Source organism: Prionailurus viverrinus, chromosome C1 (assembly GCF_022837055.1).
Source record: "Prionailurus viverrinus isolate Anna chromosome C1, UM_Priviv_1.0, whole genome shotgun sequence".
NCBI lineage: Eukaryota > Metazoa > Chordata > Mammalia > Carnivora > Felidae > Prionailurus > Prionailurus viverrinus.
Window position 1 is genome coordinate 88,433,887 of NC_062568.1, and position 25,681 is coordinate 88,459,567.

At 38.4% G+C, this 25,681-nt stretch overlaps 1 protein-coding gene across 1 annotated transcript in view; it reads right to left on the reverse strand.

Annotated features, from left to right (window-relative positions):
* Window positions 1-25,681, reverse strand: part of THSD7B (thrombospondin type 1 domain containing 7B) — a 759,038-nt gene that overhangs the window by 361,265 nt on the left and 372,092 nt on the right. Inside the window, exon 9 of the mRNA XM_047871837.1 lies at window positions 23,597-23,712. Coding sequence (XP_047727793.1) covers window positions 23,597-23,712 — 116 coding nt within the window. The remainder of the gene's footprint in view (window positions 1-23,596; window positions 23,713-25,681) is intronic.

A 25,681-nucleotide genomic window follows, 5' to 3' on the forward strand; every position in this document is an offset into this window, starting at 1 on the left:
ATGGGATTGTACCATTCAGCATCAGAAATATAGTCAATAATATCGTAATAACTATATGGTGACAGATGGTAACTAGACATCATGGGGATTATTTCATAATGCATAAAAATATTGAATCACTATGATGTACACCTGAAACTAATAGGATATAGTACATCAATTATACTTCAATAAAATAAAAACAGTTTTGCATAATAATATAAAGCTATCTTCATTTGGGTGGGGACAGCTTTGTAAAAAATTATGCCTTTAAGAATAAGTCTCCTATTCTCAGTTAATTCCAGTTACACTGTACTGGTTCTGAAAATTATTTTTTACCCTTAGGATTAGTATGAGTGTGGGCCTGTGTGAATATGTGTGTATATGTTTCTGTGTGTATGTGTGTGTTGTCCAAGTGTTATCTTAGAAGATCAGAAATAAAAATTGAAGAGGATAGGAAAAATGAAATAGATGCCTTTCTTGAGAGAGAACATAGATCAATGTTTCTCTGTTCTCATTGTATGTGTATGTGCACACATGTGCATGTGCACACACACACACACACACAATGAACACTCACACACAGAGGTTTTCTGCTTTATGGTGTAATTCCAGGTGAAGTCATTCAAGGTTTAGGGAACACGGCTGCATTAATTTATCATGCCCTACAGATGTTCAGGTGAGGGTTGAGAAAGATGGATTCTATGGACAAAACAAACTTTTAGAATAGAGGTTAGATTTCTACAGAAAAAAACTGATTGTCACTGTATAGAAATGAAGACATTTTATATGTTTTCAAAAAGAGAAACAGAGATAAGGGATGATCTTGACATAGTGAATCAACACCAGGATCTGCAAGATAGCTGCTAAAAATTTCTTTTTCTGTGTGATGTGTTTCTTTGTCCTTCAACTTTGGCATGGTAATATTTAGCATTAACTTTTAAATGATTTTTCCATTTTTTGTGATATAAGTGCCTCAGCTTATAACCAGACCTAAAGCAGAGTCAGTTATGCACAAGAGACATGAATTAGCTGGGGTGTCATGGAACCTCAAGGGCAGGCAACATCCCCACCTGGGATGGAGCAGTCAATAGTCTTCTCACTTCACCTGTACTTTGAAGCCAGCCTGAAGGGAGCACTTTTGTACCAAGGAAGGACAGTAATTACAGAAACCCAAGAGGTAATTAGCAACAGAAGAAGCGAATGTCTCTGGCAGCACCCAACATCAAGATCTGAAGTAAGACAAGAGATGATGAGCAAAAGGCCAAGTGGAAGGTCTCAGAAATCGAAGTCAAATAGAACCTCACTTTCTGTTGAAGACATAAGAAATGATTTAAGGGAAGTAGACAGAAAATGGAAGAGAGTGTCTTTGGAAGTTGCAGACATTTGGATTTTAAACGTATGTAAAATGCATTAGAAATTTCCAGGAATTATCTCCTTCATCTATATCAGATCTGCTTCTGGACATTTTGCATATGGTATCTCATTTTATTATTATAATGCTATGAGGCTGGTGTTACTACTACCATTTTCATTTATTTTAAAATTATAATTATTGTTCCCACTTTCCAAATAAGAAAATGGAGGGTGGAAGAGTTAAATAATTTGCCCAAAGTCACCTTGCTAGTTGTTAAGCGATTAAAACTATGCCATTAAAACTGGCTAAACAGACATCCAAGCCCATGATCTTTCCACAGAGACTTTATGGTAAAACAAAGAGAGAGGGGCATTCCAGGGAAGGGTTCACATCATAATTCCTCTGTTATTCCCATGGGACACCTCTTCCTTTTTAATCAATTCTTCAATAGTACCCTGTTGGCAGAAGGCTTCAAATGCCAGTAAACACAGTGCTTGTGGGGGTTGGTGAGTGATGCTTCCAACCTCATTAGGCCTATGAAAAATAACAATAAATTAAAATTCCTGTTTGCAAACATAAGTAACTGTTTAAGCACGATTATTGCTAATAAACTAGTCTAAATTCAATTTTTATTTATGCATATTTTATCATCACTTAGTCATCAGGCATAATTATACTTGCTACTAATTATAATCAAAAGAAGTAACATTTATGAAGATGGCAGCTTAAACATCAAGAGCCATATTTAATATCAGAAATATATAAGTGATTTATTTATACATATATAATAATAAGAGATATTTATAGATTCTCTGAGAAGGTCTATACCAGTCTTTCCCAGAAAGACGGTAGCAAAAGTAGAAGACATTAGTCTTGCTAAACCTCAGCTTACTTGGCTGTAAAACAAACCAAAAAGAAGTTTCTATGTCATATGATTGACAGGAGGATTAAATGAGATACTGCATGTAAAGGATGTACATATTGCCTGATACAGGGAGTCTTCTATAACATGAATTCATGAGAGAAGGTGAGAAAAAAGATTTAAAAAAACAAAAAAACAAAAAACATAGAAGGGGCACCTGGGTGTCTCAGTCAGTTGGGCGTCTGACTTTGGTTTCAACTCAGGTCATGATCCCAGGGTCATGGGATAAAGCCCTGTGACAGGCTCTGTGCTGATCATAGAGTCTGCTTAAGATTCTCTATCTGTCTGTCTGTCTCTCTCTCTCTCTCCCTTTCCCCCACTGTTCTGTCTCTGTGTCTAAAGTAAATAAAATGAAACAAGGGCACCTAGTGGCTCAGTCGGTTAAGTGTCTGACTCTTGATTTTGGCCCAGGTCATGATCTCATGATTTGGTGAGATCAATCTTCACATTGGGCTTCATGTGCTCACAGCAAGGAGGCTACCTGGGATTCTCTCTCCGTCTTTCTCTGCCCCTCCCCCACTCATGCTGCATTCTCTCTCTCTCTCTCTCTCTCTCTCTCTCTCTCTTTCTCCAAATAGACTTATAAGCAAATAAACAAACAAATAAATAAATAAAATGAAACAAAAACACAGAAAAATGCTTCAATAATTGAGGCTTCTTTATATTAAAAGAAAAATATGACAAACTGGCCTTCTATTCAGTGCTACATCTTGGCCATGTTCTGAGCATTGAGGAGTAGACTATGAGTGGCTGAAAATCATCCCACATTCCTGGTAAATTGAATTACAATTGCAAGGCAATTTGTATCAACCACCTTGTCATATCATTGGAGAGGAACAGATAAGCTGATCAAGTACCTGTTTGCTCAAGAAAGTCCTAGTTAATGCTTGTTATCTCATCTTAAATATGAATAGCTCATCCACTCACTTTTCGGAAGTACCTCTGTTTGTATGAAAATTATATGCTCTCTGAAAAAAGACTATCACCTCATGCGAATGTAAGTAACAAGCACATTTTGTCTCTCACTGCAGCGTAGGGTTGCATTTCAAATGTATGGAAAAGATAGATAGACTGTGCTGCTGTTCTTAAAATTATCTATTCAATCTGATCACTGGACCTTTTTATTTCTTGCCACAGAATTCTGCTTTAGATATCAGTTCATGCATCCAAAGAAGATGGTCCTGTGCCCCAAGCACACTTGTTCATGAATCATTAAATTAAAAATGAAAGGGAAAGGAGAGTATGGGGCTTACCTGAAGATAATTGACTGGAGCTACGTGATATGTGTTGTTATGACAGAAACATTACGAATAAAAGCTATGTAACTAAAGAGAAGTGGTGTTTAATCAAAGTGGAGCATTAAAATGAAGAGAAAACAACTTTCACTTGGCAAAAATTCCAAATGGTCATTAAGAAGTCTGTCAGCCCAACTTTCTTCAACATTACATCCTCTGAAAGCAAAACAAACAAAAAACAAAAAACAAAAAACAAAAAAAAAAAGAAAGAAAGAAAAGAAAAGCATTTTCTCTCCCAAAAAATTATACACAAGAGAATGGCCCTCATTAGTCTACTCACAACCCCTGCTGAGATTTTTTTTCTTTTTTTAGGAAAGGCACAAACCAGGGTTCACCACCAGCCCAACTATCTCCCACTTAAATCTGGAAAAACAGTGACTCTGAGTTCTCAGAGGGAAGCACTTACCACATACAGGGTTGTCATTGTTGATAAATATTTATCAGGTTTCCTCTATATGTAGGAGATGAACCTAGGGGCTGTGCGTTATACTGAAACATATATACATGCATTATTAAATCTCCCCAGTGAAGCTGAAGTGAAACTTGATGGATGGATAATAATGTAGAAGTTCTGCACAGTTTTATAAGGATTCAGAAATGATAATATAAACTTTGTATTTACTATCCAAAGCCCATCAAGCCAGTATCTCTCTCCTTGTTCAAGGAGAAATGGCGGGCTTAAACAATGAACATTGTAATGCCCTAGAACTATGAGTAGAGAGTTCTCATACACTTCTTGCCTATTCATCTTGGTGTTCCATATAGAGAACAGATACATCAAGAGTGTTTCCCACCCCCCAAAATTCCCTCCTAGCCTGGACCTCCAAGTACTTCAACATGAACACTGAGCCTATCTATATACCGGTGAAATTAAACAAAATTGCAAAGCTTTTCTGCCAAACTTTCCAGGACTATTGAAAATAAGCTCCAGGATATCCATATACATCTTTCATTTTAAAATGTTGCCTGGTAAAAATGTACTCTATATTCTTAAATGTTCATAATCATCATTCACTTGGCAACAGAGGCCACATTCAATGGCTCTGGCAACAGACAGGACCTCCAGGGCTCTGGTTTCTAATCCCAGCTCATTACTGAATTGCTATATGACCTTGGGCAATGCACTTCACCTTTCAGAGCTTCAATTTTCTTGCTTATCCTATGTGGGGAATACTGTTGAGCCAACTCACAGGACAGCTGTTACGAATGTCTAATTAAATTGGATTTAAATGTAATTTAGTGTGTGTGTGTGTGTGTCCACTTAAAATTCCTTATATGCAAGCCCTCAGTTTCAGATGAAGCAACTCGTGTTCATATCTGTAGAAACTATCTAGGATGACAGTCGAAGCAAACAAACATGTCCTCTCTACAGTAGTTACCATACACTCTCTAAAGCCTATGCAATAGTTCTAATTTCTAGAGACTATCTCCAATTTCCTCTACTTCTATCCTCAACCACTGCTGCTCTTAGCATATCTGCAATCTGTAAAGCTAACCTTATCAAATAGTGACCACCTTTGAGTCTGGCCCTTCCTTTCTCTAAATATGATAAATGAATTTATCCACAGCTGATCTTGCTTTCTCCTCAACCCATGTGGTCCTTAATCCTGGCTACATATTAGAACCTCAAGGGACACTTTTACAGACTCCTAATGACTCCCCCAACCCAAACCATTTAAATCACAATCTCTGGTGGGTACTGCCCAAGCATTGGTATGTTTAAAAAATCTCTAGGGCAAAGAACCACTAATTTAGCACCTTTAAAGCTAGCATCTCTTTTTCATCCAATATGTAAAACAGGAAAAAGACAATGCAGCATGCTTAACCAAGCAATAGAAAACAAATGAGCACTAGCTAAATCATTAATGCTCTCAACACATTTAAAAAATGCAACCTGCCCTCTAGCTAAGTACATCATAATGGGTATAATTGGAAATGTGTACTATAAATGAGGAGGGTTAACAACACTATTTATAATGACAATTTGCACTTGTCTTTTCTTCTTGCCAACCCATGCTGAAATGACAGGGATTTATTTTCCCTCCATTCAGACCCCTTTTCATTTTAGCAGAAGAAATGTCTAGTGGCTTCTTGCTACAGGGCTCCCTAACGCATTGCACTCCATCAGCCTTAAGAGTGAAATTCTCTGCAACACCACACTGCACTGTATGCAGACAGGTTTGGGGGGACAGAGATGTCATCTAAGATATAAATTCAAGACACAGTCATTAGTAGGCATGAATACTGAACCATATATTCAAAGCAACTCTTTTTTTAAAAAAATCTATATTACTCTAAACTTATTAATGTTTTATGCCCTCATGAGCATAAAAGGATTCTATTCATGCCCCATATTGTTGACATCTAGGGGACAGAAGAACTTCTAGATCAAGTTTATGTGTCACAGCACAGTGAGGTCACAACTCAGGGATGCACAGCTAGCAACTTCAGACCCTTAGATCCTCTGTTCTTACAGGAGAGTGTGAAGTGTATCCCTGGGCCATCTACCTGCCGTTCTCAAAATGCACCACATTCACTATGGCTCAACCACATGAATCCTGGTTTCTGCAACTTTTTGCAATGCCCCAGGATGCGTCTACATGTAAGAAAATGGTTTACGTGAATTTAAGGTATTAGGGATCATTTAGATATTAATATTGATTGTGATATTAAAGTTTTTGTTTTGGTGGTAGTAGTAAGACAAGGTAATGAAAAATAGCTCTGTAAAGATAACCCAATTAAAATAAAGTTTTTCACTTTTAACTATAAATTTTATCACGATGAAGACAAAGACTCTTAATTATCCCTTTTATGCATGAGGTGTGTGTTATTTCCTGTCTTCTTGTCTTCATTAATTTGCAGCATCAACATAAAGCCTCTGGTTTTTGAAATTCCTTTTTTGGCTTGGTGTTGATGTAGTAACATGACTTTTTAGAATTGGTGAGTCTGGAATGTCAGGTCTGTAAACTTGGGAAAATACTTATTTTCTGGTACTTCAAAGGGAAATAATTAGAATAACTTATTTGGGGCTTTGAAGAAGAATAATCAGGTAATGGAATGTGATATCAAATGAACTCAATATATCAATCCATCAGCTTCAACAATCATCTGGCCATGCTTTGTAAAATCTATACCCCTACCCATTCATGACCACCTGAATTATTTCTAATATTCAGGCATCATAAAATTACAACTGTAAATATTTCATAATAGATTTATAAAAGATAAGGGCTCTTTTTGAAACATGACCACATGTTTCAAATACTACCATACATAGAAATAGCAATACCAATTCTCCTAAAATACTAATAAATATATAACTGTCATTGGGTTATAATTCGGTTCCTGACTGTCAACTGAATTATAATTGGTTGACATGTCCTATAGGCTCCTCCCCTTTTTCTTCTTGTTTTCTTTGGAATTCCCTTTGAAATATTTTCAAAAACAGATTATAAATGCAGGTACAAAAAGACAGGCAAGTAAAAGAAAGTTTGGAGCACTGGTCCTTGATGAAATTTCTCCATTGTTGGCAGTGAGAACACGGCTTTTAATAGATCGGTAAATCAAGAAAGAGGAGACAAAACTGTGTGGCCAGAGCACAGAGTGATGTTTGGTCAGAGACTATCCCACCGATACACACATAAAACTAGAATTCCCTTCGTGTGTGGATAGTGAAAAAAACCTACTCTGACAGACAGAAAGAGTGGGGTTGCTTTCTTGTCCTGACCTTAACTCTAGAAAGAACAGGAAAAAAAAGAAAGAAGTCACCCAGAGTTTTCCTAACCAGATGCCTCTTTATTAATAAATGTGTAGAGCTGGAGCTATTCAGCACTATTATATCTGAAGAAGAAAATCTAAAATAATAACTGTTTATCATGTGTTCGGGATTGTTCTGGAAAAAGAATATTGAAGTTATCTAAGGAGGAGATGCCATTCTTGAAATTGAAAATAAAACAAAACAAAAGAAAGAAATATTACCTCTTGGACCTTACATTCTAGTGGAAGCAGAAGGACAAATTGCAAAGATAAGTCAATATTTACTATTTCATAAGGCAATTAAATACCATGCAAAACACACACACACACGCACACACACACACACACACACACACAAATATAGCAGGAAGTTCTAAGGAATGTGTGTGTGTGTGTGTGTGTGTGTGTGTGTGTATGTGTTAAGGAGAGGGAAAGTTGTAATTTTAAACTTCAAAGCCTCAGTGAGAAAGGGATATTTGAGCAAGAACATGAAATACCTAGGTGGTCATATATATAATACCTAGGAGAAGAGAAATTTATGCAAAGTGAATGCTATGTACAAAGACAAAGCAGAGTCAAATTCCAGAGAGAGCAAGGAGGTCCAGACTGGCTTTCTTCATTGGGTACACTGGAGTTGGGAGAGGAGGGAGGTCAGTGTTTCCACAAAGAAAAATAATTCCTATCTAATATCATAGATGAAAATGAATTATTTAAGGCTTACGCATAAAAGCTTCTGGAGAAAAACACAGGTATCTTTATGTCTTTGGGATAGGAAAAAAATCTTAAAAAACAAAAGAGGAAAATCATACAGTAAGTAATTGATAAATTCAATCATGTTAATATTAAGCATTTCTGTTCACTGAATGACAAACCTCACTCTGAATGACAAACCTCACTCTGAATGGTAATATCTGCATTATGTGGAAGCACACAAGGTTTATTATCCAGAATATAACCTTCAAAACAATAAGAAAAACAATCCAAGCACTTGCCATGCTTCATTCATTTGCCAAGTGCTCTACATAAATCAACTCAATCCTCACGACAATCCTAAAACACAGTTACTCTTGTTATTTCCATTTTGGAGGCCAGAGAATGGAGGAGCAGAGAGGTTTTGTATCTTGTCCAAGATGTCAGTAAGTAATAAACAGGACCTGAAACCCAAGAAGTCTGCATCCAACGTATGTGTTCTTACTGCTCTGCTTTGCTATCCTCTGCTTCCGACCCCTAAATATTCTCAGCCGAGTGCAAGAAGAATTGCAGTCCAATGAAACTGAAATCCAATAATGGCAACTGTTCACAGGAATAAAAGCTCTATCCAGTTAGGAGCCTGGCCCCTACAGAAAGTCAATAAGGACCAAGACTAGCCAGTTCATAGGGCCTCAGGCTCAACAGTGCTCTTAGTTTAAAGCTCTGCTACAACTGTCTTGAAATATTTAATAATCTTTGAACAAGGCATCCCACATTTTCATTTTACATTGGGCCCTACAAATTATGGTGCTGGTCCTGATAAAAACAGTGGCAATGTGGAGAATTAATGAGATCCTCTCTTTTGGGCTTATCTTACTCCTTGGAAGTATAGACACAGAGAGGGGACTAGGAAGGATGTGTTCTGTCCTGGAGTTCTGACAGTTACTTACTGTTTTTGCTTCTCTCTTAGCATTTAAATTCCTTGAGCAGGAGAGAGGGTTTGCATAATCATCCAGTTATGTGAACTCCACAGGATGGGCAAAGAACTCAGTACACACTGGGTCATAAAGACATGCTATTAAATACTGTTGAGTTATGGTAATTTATACACTTACCTACAATTCACATTTTTTTTTTTATTCAAGAAAACAGATCCTCCTCATTTCTTGCCCAGATAATTGAATGGCCTCATAATTTTCCCACTGGTTTACAATGGTGTCTAACCTCATTATTTTCTGTATTATTTTTTTTCTAACACACAAATCTGATTTTATCACACCTATGCTTAAAATTTAAAGCGTCTATTAGAATTCCAGATAATGTCCAAACTTCTTAGAATGGCATAAATCTTTTCATAAACTGGCTCCTGCATATCTCTCTAACCCTATTTCTTATCATCCCTCCCTATGCATTATGCATCCCAAGCATCACTAGCTGCCTATAAGTCATTTCATTAACATGTCCTCTCAAGCTGCCAAGCCTCCATACATACACCCTCTCTTCTATATTTAAGGTACTTGTATTCCATGTTTATGTGGAAACTCCTAATCTACCAAATATTACATTATCGGACCACTTAGCTAGAGTAAGACACCCTCCTTTCTGGCTGTTAACACTCTGTGCTCATTCTTGTTAGAGGAAAAATATGTTTACGTACTCTAATTTCGTATAAAAAAAGCCCCTTGAATAAAGTAACCTCATCTCATTAATCTTAATGTTACTAGCAACTGGCATAAAGCTTGGTATATAGTAAACCCTACAAAAAGTTTGCTGAATTAATGATACATTCATTTGTTATCATTCATTTAATTACTATGTCGGCACTTACTCTGTGGCAGCCACTATCCAACGTATTGAAGCAGTGAACACGACATGGAGCTTACTTTCTAATTGGGAGAATGGTTAAGCACTATGAAGAAAAATAACATGAAATAGTGAGTAAGAAAGAGAATGAGAAGAGGAGAATTTCTAATAAGGTTCTCAGAGAAGGGTTCACCAAGACATGATATGTAAACTGAAAACAAATGTTGAGGAAATGGCACCCATGCCAAGGTGAGAGAAGAGCATTTTAGGAAGAAGGGGCAGCAAGTGCAAGTCTGGATAAGAGACAACAAACTTGGTCAGAAGGGAGGCCAGCGTAGCTAAGAGGAAAGTAAAGAAAGCAGTGAAAGGTAGAACAGAAGTTTACAAAGCTGCCTAGCATCAGTCTGTGAGGGTAGAGCCCTTCAGATGATTTCTTCTATGTGAAGGCAGATCTACTTCTACGGTCTTCTTTGTCTCAGGACTTTCTCCCCTTACCCCATTGTGTCTTCTTTGGTAAGGATAAGGGCCATCTAAATCATGTTATTTTGGGAGATGGAAGTGGACATACATCACCTTTCTTTCATTCTCCTTCTTGTTCTTTGGGATGTATCTGTTCATAGAATGCACATATTCCTCTCTTTCCTGGGGCATGGTCATTCAAATTTTTAGTAGTCCAACATGGTCTGTGACCAGAGGGTTAAGCCTGTCTAATTACAGGGTTGAGAATCAGCTGATAATTTGATCTCCCCCTACTTGGACTAATTCTCCATTGTTTCCAAATTTGGATGGGGGAAAAAGTGGGTGGGGAAAAGGCAGACTTCCTTAAATTCCAAAATCATACATGAGCCTGTTGATCACGTATAATGGTATTTCATGTTCCATGCAGTGTAACAACATATGTTTAATAAACTTCTATTATTTTCCTTCTAGAAGAAAGTCTCTTTCTTGCTTTCTCTCATTCTCACTCAAAACATACATTTAATATATTTCTATCTTCTGTTTATAAAATTAATAACTTTACAGCTTGAGCCTGAGTACTCATGGATCCTACAACTTACTCAGGGATGATGAAATACAAAATGGAGGGCAAGTAGGGAATTAACACATACAGAGCAACTACTGCTGAGCCAGCCTCTTCATGTAGGATAAGAAAACCCTAGGAATTAAATTGTCTTATAGACACTACATGTTATATTTATGTTACAGATGAACATATAGAGTTTCAGAAAGGTTTACTAAATTTTAGTTAAAATTAGCACACAGCTAAGGAGCAATGCCAGAGGTGCACCATACACATGTTAGATTCTTTCCACTACACACGAACAAATTAGAGAGAAGCTCAAGAGAGAATATAATTAAGTGCTAAACTGAATATAATCAAATATCAGTTGAAAAAGCATGTGGTTATCCAGCAGCAGAAGAGGATATTGTTGGTTCAAGTTAGAAATGAGCACACTTCCCACAGAAACTGTCATTGTATATGTGGCCTTCTTTGGTTATCATTTGTAAGGCTTCTAAATAAAGTTATTATAAGAATATTTTAGGAATCAGCAAATTGAATTTAACTTGAAAATACCTCAAATGGCAAAGAATCTATCATTCCTAGAATACTTATTTGGGGATACTTTACTCCTTATCACTGAAAACATGCCATTCAGTAGATAGTCTATCTGAACTATCTCCATGTAGCAACTTAATTTTGAAGGAATTTTAAGAGATTAGCAGAATATTCAGTCATGATTTTTTCTTTTAAGGAACACTTAAAAGTTGTTCATCTAAATCATGAGCAATCTATTTCATTTTGAGCATGAATTTAATATCTTCTTGATTTGTTACCATACAAAATCATTTGATGTTCTTATAAAACCTGGCGTTCCTAACTGACATATTAAGATCCCAACATTTAGTTCCACCTTTAACTTTCAGGTTTGTTATAGTAAGACAAATCAAATAGTTTATAAATCTAACATCATGTTAGCTAATCCAATGAGTCAAAAGCCTCCTTAAACCACACTCTAATTTAGAATCATACTAAAATAGGATCAAAGTAAAGGAAGTGAAAAATAATTAATGTATTTTTTTACTTGTAGAAAATTATTTAATAAACTCAAAGTAACACCCTACCGAAACCAAAACTAATTTATTCTATTTCCTCATAGGAAGCATACTGAAAAATCTAAGAATAAACTCCTAATTAGAACGGGTACCTTGGTTTCTGAAAGGCAGCTTATTTACCTCTACAGGCAAATAAAAGTTATATTGTGATACACTGTAAAATCTGCAGAGAATTCTAGAGATATGAAAAAGAAACCAGCCAGAACTTAACAGTTTGAAAAGAAGAGCATTCACATCCAAAGAAACACAGATTCTTTGCCACCATGGCTAACAATAAATCATTATGAATATCCATGTGAGCCACAGGATTTATTTATGGTAATGTAGCTTGACTACTGAGTGAGAGATTAATAGTGCTTTATAGCAGGTATTACATGCAAACGAAGAAGTTATGAGTAAGGGTGGATTTCAGATGTAAGGAACAGAACCTCATGCATCAAATCTACATTTTAAAATTTTTGTTTGCTTTTACTTATTTGACTTTGTTTGGTATGTTAGTTTATTTTATAAGATGACCAATACAACACTGTGTATGATAGACTGCTGATAGAAATTACAGCCTGGACATTTTGGTAAGAATTCAAGTACACACGGACTACATATTTTGTTTGTCTGAAGTAAAACCTCTGGCCCAGATCATACTGAGGGTGAGTGCTTTCTCTCTTCTACAAGTTTCTAGTCTACATGAACATACAATTCTACTGTATTTATGTGCCTGGGGCTTCATTTTCCTTTTCTATATTTCTACCTAATGTAAATCACTCTCTTCCCAAACCAACTCTGATGTGATAAGAGGATGGCTTTTGTGCTGGAAGCAGGCAGGTAGGTCTTACCATGCCTCTGCTTGCAGTTCAGCCAACAACAGAGACAGACTTGCTGAAACAGAAGTGAGGGGAGGAGTCACGTTCTGAATTCTCTCCCAAAGGGCTGAGCTTGGGCCTCCTGGAGAGGCCAGTCTCTGTGGGGAATAATCACTGCTCCATCTGAGAGGGAAACTTCCAAACCCAGTTCCTGTTACCTTTCTGCACACTGTCCCCTTCCCCTTTCAGATGGGTCCTGACTTGAGGAGGCTGGTCCACATGCTGCTGAAGTGGCTGAGGGCCTGACACAAATGGGGCCATCAGACTCTCTTTCTTGGTAACCTGAATAAAGAACCAGAAGGGAAGTTTCTGTCCACGTTGGGTGCTTGACTTAAAAAAGTGTGGTAGAGTCAAGGCTGGGACAGCCATTCTGGGGCTCTGTATCTGCTAGTTATGACAGTGTACAGATTCAGAGAAGGCTCATTAGAAGAGGCAGACAGTAGGAGCACACAGATTAGCAGAGACAGGAGGAAGCATGCTGGCCCTGAAGCTGCAGATAAGTGCCAGGTCTTGTTGGCATTTCTAGTTCCCAAGACTTCCATGGAGAGTTTTTTTTTTCCTTATTTTTGGCTATCTGTGAGATTTCTTGTTACAATTTTCCAACAAGTCGTTTTAACCAACTATAGCTTAAAAGCCTTTGATCCTTGAAAACCAAAACAGATGATTAGAACTATACACTAGATGCAAGTTACACATTTCTTAAATTGTCCATTGGCTAATGATTAAATGATCCTATAGTTCAGTTGTTCTCAAACTTTAATGTGTCTTAGAATTACTAAGGCAGTCTATTTAAAAATGTAGATTTGGGGGCTCCTGAGTGGCTCAGTCAGTTAAGCAAGCGCCCAACTCTTGACTTCTGCTCAGGTAGTGATCTCATGGTTCATAGGTTTGGGCCCAGTATTGGGCTCTGCACTGACAGCACAGAGCCTGCTTGGGATTCTCTCTCTTTCTGTCTCTCTCTCTCTCTCTCTCTCTCTCCCTCTCCCTCTCTCTCTCCCTCTCCCTCTCTCCCTCTCTCCCCCTCCCCCTGAAGTATGCTCACTCTCTCTCTCAAAATAAGTAAACATTTTTTAAAAATGCAGATTTTGAGGGCCCAGGCTTGACCTCAAAATCAGAATCTCTTAGGGTTTCAACAAGCATCCCCAGTCACTCTGAGCTGGAAGTGTATGGGCCACATTTTCAGAAACTATTCAAATTATTGTTTTACCCTTGGGCCAATCTGGGCCACTGCAAGACTACACATGAACACAGTTTTGGGTTTCAACATTATGCCCTTGGGTTTTATTTAAAAAGAAAAAAAAACATGAAACCTTTTACTTCATTTCCTATGGACATAATGCCTCAGTTGGTGACCTCTGTTGGAATGGGAAGTTGCAGCAGGAAATGCCTTCTAAGAAATAGCGATTGAATAGGCTTTGGTTCCCAGGAGATACTCATATAACTTCATTAAAAATAATAATAAACAAACAGACTGATGGACATATGAATGAGTGAATTAGTAAATGAATGTGTAAACAATTATAAAGGATAAAGAATTCTTTTTAATCATGTTTGCCAGGAAAACAGAGATAAATCAGATTCTCTAAGTCCCCCATCTTCTTTTTTTTTTAATTAATTTATTTTGAGAGAGAGAGAGAGAGAGGGAGAGAACAAAGAGGGGAGGGACAGAGAGAGAGGAGGACAGAGGATCTGAAGCAGTCTCTGTGCTGACAGCAGAGAGCCCAATGCAGGGCTCGAACTCACGAACTGTGAGATCATGACCTGAGCTGAATTCAGATGTTCAACGGACTGAGCTAACCAAGTGCCCCTAAGTCCCACCTCTTGTATTGCCAACATCACTGTGCATGTTCTTGCAGTGAGCCATGGCAACATTTAGAAAAGAAATTTAGTTGTAAAGGCATATCAATTTCCTCTTAGGAGTTTGCTAGCTTTGCCTAAGTAGGTTGCTTCTAACTGGCATCCGTTTATTTTGTACGGATTTACTGAGTTCTGTTCCATCTTAAGTTTATTACTTAGGCACTTTTGGGAATGAAGGCAGAAAAAGGTTCTAGCCTTCAAAGATTTCACATCCCTTCAGAGGAACACAAAACACCTTTACGGATAGTTAGAATGCAAGCAAGTTAGACAGGGTTATGAGACCCAAGAGGGAGGAGTGGTTGTTTCCAGCAGAAGGATCAGAACAAATTCTGTGGAGGAGGCAAGGATTTATACCTTGGTAAGATCTTGGCAAGCAACAGAGATAAGGAGAAAGATATTCTAGACAGAGCGGAAATCTGATTTCCCTTACTACTTTCTCTCACAACAGTCTCATCTGCCCAACACATACTACAATTCGTATTTAGGTAATTGTGGGTTCAGTGGCTCCATCTTCCTCCAGTAGACTGTACCCTCCACAATGGAAATGGATGGATCTGTGTCTGTTTCACTCACCACTCTACATATATGCATGCAGTACCTAGCACAAGGGCTGCAACACGCTGATTATTCAGCACATGTTTATTGCTGAATGAGTAAGAGCCTAGGCTTCCATGTGGTTTTGCCCTCTATTAGTTTTGCAATCTTGGGTCCTATCCCTGGGCCTCTATTTTCTCATATGTAAAATGGAAAAATAACAGTTCTGTCCATATAGGGTTGAGATAAAAATTAAACAGGATGATGGATAGCAATACATTATAATTTTTATTAATTCGACAGGAAGAGGCAGTGAGATGAAGCAAAAGCATGTGGATGTTTTGGCCTTTTAGTGATAAGAGCCAGACCTTGTCTAGCTTTTTTTGCCTACTACTGTATGGGCTCACCAGGCAAGGCAATGTAGCAAGTTTCATGTAAATTGGGTATCTTCACCTGCTCTTTGCTCCGTTTGGATCAGGTGACCAGGAGTGCTTCCCTTGACAATTCTGTTGCCTCCTCTCTGGAGCAGGACTAATGGAACAGCTGTTCCTTTTTCACCAAACTGTCAAGGAAACAGCATATGTGAAAGCAATGTGTGATAGTTCTGTAATGTGCCAAGCCTGTGTCACAGGTTTGAGAGTCCCAGGCTGCAAATTCTTGAATTGCTAATAAATAAGCAAAATGAGTGTGCCTATTGATATGAGAAATAACTTGTTCTGAGATAAAACAGGCAGGCGCTGGAGTCTGAGAAATCTGGATTCCACTCTGGCTCTGCCTCGGCCATGCACATTGGGTAACCGTGGACCCATTACTCCATATTTCTGAGCTGGGGTTCCTTACCTCTATAGTCATGTATGATTACACCTACCTCCTGGGGCCACTGTAGCAAGTGAAGGAAAATCCCAGCTGGTGATGCTGTGAACTCCAGGTCCCGGTAGCTGTACATCAACTCTGGTGCGGAAGAGCTTGGAATTGGGGATAGGAGGAAGAGTGTGGACTAAGAACACTTTCCTAATATTTCTTCTCAAGGTGAGGGGTGGGTAGTGCCAGCTGCGTGCCAACCTCTGAGCAGCAGGTTGTCTATGGCACAGTGGTGTTCCTCCATGTTAGGAAATGGTCAAGGGGCTCTGATGAAATATTTCCCCCCCTTTTTTTTCTTATTTTAATGTTTATTTTTGTGAGAGAGAGAGAGAGAGAGAAAACATGAGCGGGGGAGGGGCAGAGAGAGGCAGAGAGGGAGAATCCAAGCAGGCCCTGCACTGTCAAGACCCCGACATGGGGCTCAAACTCACAAACCACAAGACCGTGACCTGAACCGAAATCAAGAGTTGGATGCTTAACCAACTGAGCCACCCAGGCACCCCGGAATGTTCTTAATTTATGTTGTTGCCAAACCTGATTTTTTTTTTTTTTTGCGAAGACAAATCCACTTCATACTGGGTTTTATAGAATCAGGCAGAAGGTGTCAAATTTTAAGGAAAAGCAAAACAAAACCAAACAAAAACAAACACGAGAGCAAAAAATTCCAAATCCTTAAGTGAATTTTATCCATTATTTTTCCCCCATGAATTGAGAGAAAGTGTCTTTTATGACTTTTACCAGCAGAACTCAGTTTGGCAGGAATATGAATGATTGAGAACTGTAATCTCCACAAGCCCAAATGTTTGTCACTCCTCCTACTACATTTTCAGGAATATTTATTGAGTACAAGGGCAATGTAGTGATCTGTATTGGTCTACATTGATCTACATCTACATCTATAGGCTTTAAATTATAGACCAAAGGGGGAAAGTCACCCCCAGTGGAGCCTGTAAAAAACAAACGAACCTATGCTCTGCATTTTGAGGCTGGAGCTTGGGACATGTATGTGAGATACACTCCTTATTTCATTTTAGTATTTCAAAAACACTTGGAAATAGACAACATGAAACATTTATATAGGTGGTAACTGAAATTTAGGTTAAGTCACTTTCTTAAAGAAAGTCAGTAGAGCATCACGATGCCTTCAACACCATTTTGGGGACTAGTGTCCAAGGCCTCCTCATTATTTGGGAGTAAATTAGTAATCCATCCACCACTTCTCAGGTAGACAAAAGTATTTCTCCTGTAGGGAGAAACAGGGAACGATGCGTGCTGGAAAGGGGTAAGTGAAGGGAGAGGGTGGTGTTCATGTGCATCCGAGTGGGAGAAATTCTGGATTTCAGAACAGGTGATTTTTTTTACTTATCTGACATTCTAACTGACCAATATCTTTTCCCATAATTGGCATGGATCTGTTAATGCTATGGCTTCATCTTAATGGAAGCAAAATCTTTAGGAATTTTAACTAGTTGTGGGAAAGATGCAGAATTCATTTATTCATTCGTTCAACAACAATTACCGAATGTCCTTCCTATGCCAGATCTGGTGTTAAGCACTGCAAGTTCATTAACAAAATCGGAAGACAACTGCCCTCTAGATTTTATAACCTGTCCAAGAAAAGCACAGACATGAAACAAGCATCATCATACTCACACAGGATGTCTAGATGTTGCAGGACATCAACATAATAAAAGACAAGTTCCCTGTTCCTAAGGGACTTAGATATTAATAATAATAACAAAAACAATAATAATAATACATTTCCATGCACTTGACATTCTTTAATGTGTCCTGTTCTCAGTTAATCCCTATAACCACTCTAGGAAGTAGCTGCAGATATTCTCTCATTTTGTACAGGAGGAAATTGAAACACAGCAAGTTTAAAGGGAGTCTAAAATGACGTCTATGGCAAAGATGGGATTTGAGAGTCCATGCACTTAATTGCTATGCTACACTACCTTGGTATTTAAAAAGAATTACTGCCTTTGAATCTAAAAAACCTCAAGACCTATCTCCAGGGGTTTGAACAGGAACAAAGGCTACCACCAGATGAAGTTTCCTACCAATTCCCGGCAGTGGTTTGCCTTTGGCCTTCCTGTTTCCACAACACTGCTCTCCAGCTTGCCCCTTAGAGATGAAAGTTAAAGGAGCTCCCTCAGGCTTTAATTATTGATACTGAAAAATAATTAATCATTAGCTCCATGGTTTCTAGGAATTTATAATAAGAGCTATTTATACATGTTATCTTCCAGTCTAACAGCTTTACCTCCTATGTATTTCCCTTCTATGGAAGTGGTGTACACATTTGGGAATTATTCCAAAATAATCCATGGGTGTGGTGGTGGAAAGGGGGACAATGGTAGCATGGGGAAAATGAGAGTGGCCATAATTTGGTGATTGTTTTCACCTGGTGATGGTAACACAAGTGCACATTCTATTGATCTTTAATATTTTGCATTAACATTGTATTAATTTATGTACACATCTGAAATTTCATATAATTCAATGTTTAAAATATAAAATGCACCCATTTAAAGATAATCTAAGAGAAATCCTGGAAAATCAGTATTGATTTCTGACTTTAAAGGAAAAGCATGAAGTGTGATGGTTATAAGAGCAGTGACCAAGATTAATTCCCAGCAACACCCAGACAAACAATTATCAATGATCTCCTAAAACAGGTTAAAATGTATGTGAAGGCATGTTGCAAAGTATAAAGCACTAAATGTTTCTCACCCCTGCCCACTAATTAAGAGTCACTTTAGGAGAGTTTTAATATTGCCAATGTCCCTTCAGCATGAAGAGATTCTGACTAACATGGGCTAGGATGAATCTCGGACATCAGTGCATTGGGGGAAAAAAAACTCCACAGGGCTGAGAACCTCTACAATAAGAAACCTGTTGCCATCACTAAGCAAATAACGTTGGATACTTCAGGCAGTCCTTTGTATTATAGACTGAAGGAAGAATTAAAGAAAACAGCAAGAAAGTACCAAAGGATGATTCTTGATCATTTGGCTAATTTATTACTGGGGCTTAAAAATCAGAAAGGCCATAACAGTGCCACAGCTTGACAAATATCTGATTTGCTTAGAAGAATGTGTGACAATCATTAATCATTTTAGGAGAGACTCAGGTGAGGAGAAGTATGAAGGCCGGAGTAGTGGCTGACTACTAGCTAGAGATCGTTCATGGCTTGAGAATACTTTGAAGTCATAAGGATTTAGCTCATGAACCCAGGCAAGACCAAATAAAATCTGACACAATTCAGCCATTGCTAAGGTGCAAATCACTCCTGGTACACTCAGGCCCCTGAATCCACCTTGGCTCTCTGAGAGGTTTCAAATGGATTTGGTTTGAAGTTCATATCACCCAGTGATTCCCTGATCATATGGAAAGCTATTAAGTCATAATGTCTTAAAGTAGAACCCAAACATAAATAAAAGTGTATTCTAGAGATCTCTAGGTGATTCCGCTGTGTAGCCAAATTTGGAGACCACGAATATAAACTATTCTTAACTTTGATGACCCAATATGAAATCACACCTGCAAAAGAAAAGCTCCTCTTTCTTCATTAGCCAAGGTCACCACTTGCTCTGGCCCATGTTTCTCCAGACTTCTCAGTTTAGGTTAAACCACTTCTCCTCCCTCCACCCTACACAGTACCTCACCTGTGTCCCCACCTGCTGATCTGTTCCTAGGCTATGCTTTTCACTTTACAACTTTGACTGTGTCAATGTCTTGCTCAAAAATTTCTAATGAACCCCACCCTGACCTGGAGCTTTGGAACCAAAATATAGTTATTACCTGGAAGCTTACATTAAGGTACAATTCTAGACCCCATCTAGGTCTACTCAATTAGAATCTGTATTTACTAAGATTCTCAGGGGATATTTATGAGCATTTAAGTTTGAGAAGTATTATTCAAGAGCACCATTATCCAAAGTATATTTTGAAGGACACTCTCAAGGACAGAGAATATCCTGCCTGGATTCAAAGTCACATCATTCTCTCTCTTTACAGGACATTTGTCCATTCAAAAAAATAGTTATTGACTGACAACTATGCCCCATACTGTGTTGGGTTTAGACGATCCATCAGTGAAGATGACAGAAATGGTCCTGGCATTCATGGACTTCTAGCAAGGTCAATATTGACATGGAAAGATAAGGGTGTCATAAAGGGGGATGTGCAGGATGCCGTGGGATGATCTACTTAATGATGTGAACTGGGGACAGCCTAACACATTTGGGAGATCTAGGACATGAGAATAGCATTCCTGGGGGAAAGCTGCTAATGCAGGTCCCTGTGGATGCACAGGGTCAAAACAGGAGGGGCATCTGAATACAGTGTCAGCTTCACACATAACAGGCGCAAAGGCTCAGGGCAACTAAGGAAATGCTTGCCCAATGCTTACTCCATGCAACAATAAGAAAACTGTTGCCATCATGAAGCAAATAACGTTGGACACTTCAGGCAATCCTGAAGCATGACCCAATCATGCTCTAGGTGATTTCCATATATGTAGGCGTGACTATTAACTCTGTTTTTCAATCAAGGAAACTGAAGCACAGAGAGATGAAGCAATGTGTTCCCATCACAGAGCAAACTTTGAAACTCAGTCTTGCCTATCTGGCTCCCGCATCTGTGTTCTTAGCCATCACACTCTACAACTGTTTAGCTGGAAAGAGCACGATGCATTTAAGAAGCTGAACATAGGCCATTATGTCAGGAGTTCAAGCGGTGATTGTTTATGGATCTATTGTTTTTGTTTGTTTGTTTGTTTCTTTGTTTGTTCGTTTTTTATCATCAGAAGTAGAGTCATTACCATTTAGGAGCAGCTTCTTACAACTCACATTTTTGAGAACTGTCCCGTAGTTAATGAATCAGAATTTCTAGCTCTGGAGCTGAAAATAGGCATTTTGGAATGCTTCCAGGTGATTCAGAGACAATAAAGTCTGAGAACCACAGGTTTAGAGGTACAATTCCCTTTAATATTACCCTCCCTCACATAGTCCCTCCTAATTAAGCCATGGTTATTTAATAATATATTGGTCCCAAGGTATAAACTAAACATGAGGGTAAACAGGATTGGAGTGGAAAGTTGGAATAAATCTGAAAATTGAATCTTTGCTCCTCTAGGTCCCCTGACTGCCAGGCTGTGAAAAGAATTATCTAGGCTTGAAAAAGTGGAGGCAGAAAAAGGACCACAGAGGCTTAGAACTATTTTCATTACAATGCCAACCATTTAAATAACTAATTGAATTTCCGGAAATTGAAGTAAATTTAAAATTGCTGGAAGAGCAATTATTTCACATGCTCTATGATGCCTCCATCCTTAGCCAATGCTAGAAGATTCTCAGGCAGCAGAGAATCTTCTTGATTGCAGAATACATGCAAGAGCAGTCTCTGAAATATTCTCTGGCCACTAGAGTGCACTGGCTCAACCAAACGAATATGTCTCCCTCCCTGTCAGGGGACCTTGACAGCTCCAACACCAATATCTGGCTGCCAGTGGGGTCTTCTTTTTAATTCAGTCTTTCCTTTCCTATAATCACTTAACAGAGGAATTATGCTAATCTCTCATGAGGAAGAAACTAAAAGAAACAGCTGAATCTCAATAAAACTCCTTCATCATATATTTTTTTTTTCTTGCATTTTTCCAATACCTTTCTCTCTTTTTTTTTTTTTTCCTTTGGACATTTTTTCAAGTACATTACCATTAAAGTGCCAAAAGTCAGCCTCCTGGATGCTGCCTTTCAAATTTTTTTTTTAACGTTTTTATTTATTTTTGGGACAGAGAGAGACAGAGTATGAACGGGGGAGGGGCAGAGAGAGAGGGAGACACAGAATCAGAAACAGGCTCCAGGCTCCGAGCCATCAGCCCAGAGCCTGACGCGGGGCTCGAACTCACGGACCGCAAGATCGTGACTTGGCTGAAGTCGGACGCTTAACCGACTGCGCCACCCAGGCGCCCCTCCTGGATGCTGCCTTTCAAATGGTTCAGAGAGATCATAGCTTTTCTGTCCCACTCTGTCTGGAAACGGCATTCTCCTGGTTTCTCTACAAACCCTGTTCATTCAATTCCCTTACTTTGTATCCCCATTCAGGAGAATTAGTTTGCAAAAGTTCCTGGAAGAACCAGTTGTTCCCATCCCTTAAAAGATCATAAAATTATTCCACTGTATTTTTCAAAGCTCTTTCATATTCAAAACATTTATTTGTAATTCTACCCATAAGAAAGCTCACTGGATACAACTATATTAATTTCATGACAAAATATCATTAAGAAGATGAAATGGCACAGTTATGAAAACCTTATGCAGGTTCCCCACTGCTGCGCTATAAGACACTGATAATAGTAATCTTCATTAGCTGTCACTATCCCTTTGCCAGTCACTAAGAGTGGGTTTGAAGTATCTGGCAGATCTATGTCTGTGTTGGTCATTCTTTCACATCACTCCCATGACGACTTGTGAGTCAAAGAACATTTGCAAATCAAAGAACAATTCCAGGGATGTTCAGGGATGGAATTTCCCAAGGAAAGGTATGAATCTCTCAACTTTTGTGTCAGGTTCTCCCCTTCCAGAACTGCATACAGTACTTCCTTGTCCCTTCTTCCAGAAGGCTAATATAGCCTTGTCTTGTTTGAGAAGACATGACTATCAAGAGAAGGCTAGGATATGTGTGTGAAACCCAATTTACTCTGGGCACCAGGGTTACGATTCTATGCATCCTTCTTTTTCTTGGATTTGCCTTTTCTTACTGGGGCAATGGTAAGATCCAGAGGACCAAGGCTAGGGTATAAGACTATGGGTATAAGAACCAAATTATTAATTCTATGTCTTCTGTAGAAATGGAGTTTTTGGACTAGAAGTACTGGTATCGACACATGGACTAGCTCATCAGGGGAGTGCAATGTGCTGGGAGTAAAGACCTGTTCCATGACAGAGGGTCATTCTACCAAAGAGCTCCTGTGTGTTTTTTTAGGATTTTGGTATTAAGTATCCTGGATCACTGCCATCCAAATACGCATAAGTGTATGAAAATATCAATATTTATAGTAAAGAAACACAAATCTTATATTGCCAATTTTTGTACCTATTCAAAACTTTTCATGTATCTGCTCTTGTTCTTCCACAGACTTACATTTATCAGTGATGTAAGCACTGTGCTTAAGGCCCTATAGTCTAATAAAGATGCCTACAGTCAGACCCCAGCACACAAAAGCCACAAAGAAACTGCCATGGTGTTGAGGCTTTATAAGGAACGATATTTGAATGGCTGTTCAAAACACCACAACAAGGTTAAGAGAGGATAAGCATTTCTGCAAAGCACTACAGTGAAATTTTTGGCACACAGTAACTGAATAGGTTTGCCCTGCCACGTTCTGGTGGATCTGGAAATCCAAGACTTCATTTACAAATTTTACCAACCTTGTTTCACAGGGGGACATGCAAATGGAAAAGAAAGATGCTCCCATTCTACAATCTCTCATTTATTTAGCAGTGGGGAAGACAATTCAGGTGGTCGGGAAGGAAAGCACTAAGAAACAGAATGCACCGACCTGGTTGGCATGACCTTGGGCAGGGCGTCCACTCACTGAAAGCTGTCACAGTACAGTCTTTTTTGCACGGGAGAAGACAAGGACGCACTGTTTCTGGCCGAGTGGAATCTGGACATCTGTCAATGTGAAGAGACAACATCAGTGCCTCCTGGAAAGAGTAAGTTGTTTAGTTCTATGCTAAACAATAGAACTATAGGATTTCAGAACAGAAAACACTGAGGTTCTGTTTTTATTTTTATAGACAAGGAAGAGAGAGACAAGGAGTTGAGGCTATTTTCCCAAGGTCTCCCAGCCAGAGGCAGAGCCAAAGCAGACTTCAGCTCTCTTGACCTGGAGACCAAAACACTTTTTCACTAGTCCAAGAAAACAGCAATACCAGAAACCAATGAAAGACGAATGCCAAGAAAGTGTCTCACCATCAGCATCAACTCAAGTGACACTTGATTTCTTTTCAGAATGAACACATATGATAATTTTTTTGGAAAGTATTTTATTCAGGGTAATATATCAAATATGTGATATTCTACAAAAGGAACAGGAAAATACAGAGCAATATATGAACACAGTGGGAAACAAAAGTAATCGAAAACCACTTACATTTGCTTTACATTTTGATAATAAAAAGAATTTTAGAATATTTAAACAATCGGTAGGTATCTCTTTTGAACATGTGGAGTGATGAGACAGAGTAAACAAAATGTGACAGAAGGCAAAGGCCAAATAAACTAACTAGCATTAACAAGAGAACACTTCAATTCCATCATTTTGCTGAGAATGAATGCTCATACTTGGGACGAAAATACTAAGTCAACTAATTCAAAGTCATTTAGAAGAACTATAGTCTCAGAAGATGGCAATCAAGTTTTTGTTTTCTGGCCTGCTTACTTGTTTTATGAATACAGAGGGCTAAAAACCACATTTATTATCTTCTAAAATAGTGATATGCTGAGAAGAAAAACAGAAAAGAACTCAGCAACATTTTTTGCATTTTAAATTCTGTTTCTCATAAGTTCCTCATAAAGCACATAAATGCAGTGTGCGTAAAGCTTAATAGCATGAGATAGCCAGTGCTGAGTTTCCTAATAACAACAGTGAGAGGCATTATAACCTTCATTTTCAAATGATAAATTGAGGCACCGAAATAATCAGTAATGGACCCAAAGCTACATGGGGACAGGCCATTTGAGAAAAATTATGGTACAACAAAACACCAGTGTAGCAAGTTCAGACAATCAATTGACCTTATAGAAGGAGAGAACAGAAATTAGAGGAGACAAAAATTAACAAGAAAATAATGAATTAAAAAGAAACATAGAGCTGACGAAAAGATGACAATTTAGGTGAAAAGTCCACCAATTGTACATAAAACAACCAATGTGCAAACACAAAGGTTGTCCAGTTTTCAAATACTTCATAGAAGTAAGAGAACAGACAATAATGGTTATGGGAGAAGAGGAAGAATAATTGGTCACCCAAGAATGGAGAAGAATCTGGATGACATCAGACCTCATCAATTTAGATAATTAACAAAATAAAAACAATTTCTTAGTTTTAAAACTTTAGAATAGAAACAATATATAAGCCAAACATGGAGGACTGAACTTGACCATGGAACAGAATGCACATGATATCACTTTTGCCACCATAAGGTAAAGACAAAGTAGACAAAGAAGGGGAGATGGAAGGGGATAGAGAAAGAGCGGGGGCTTGGATGTCCTCATATGACAACGCGGGTGGGCAGAGTGCCAGTCTAAATATAAATGAAAACAGAAACAAAGCTCCAAAAAGATTAATTCAAAGTGCTAATGTGCCAACAGAACACCCACCATCTGGGAGTCGAGACAGGAGTTAGTGTAAATGGGTTCAGGTTCGTTGCTTTCACAAGAGGGAATCGAGGAATGGGCATTTTACATTGACAAGTGAAGATATTTATGAATGATATGTGGAAAATATAGTATTTAGAGTCAGGAGGTAAACATCAGAAAGGGAGGAGGACTACAAATATATACTTGTGCTTGTTTGCATTGACATAATGGACAGAGATAAGAAACTAATACAATGGCTGCCAGTGGCAGGATAGGAGGT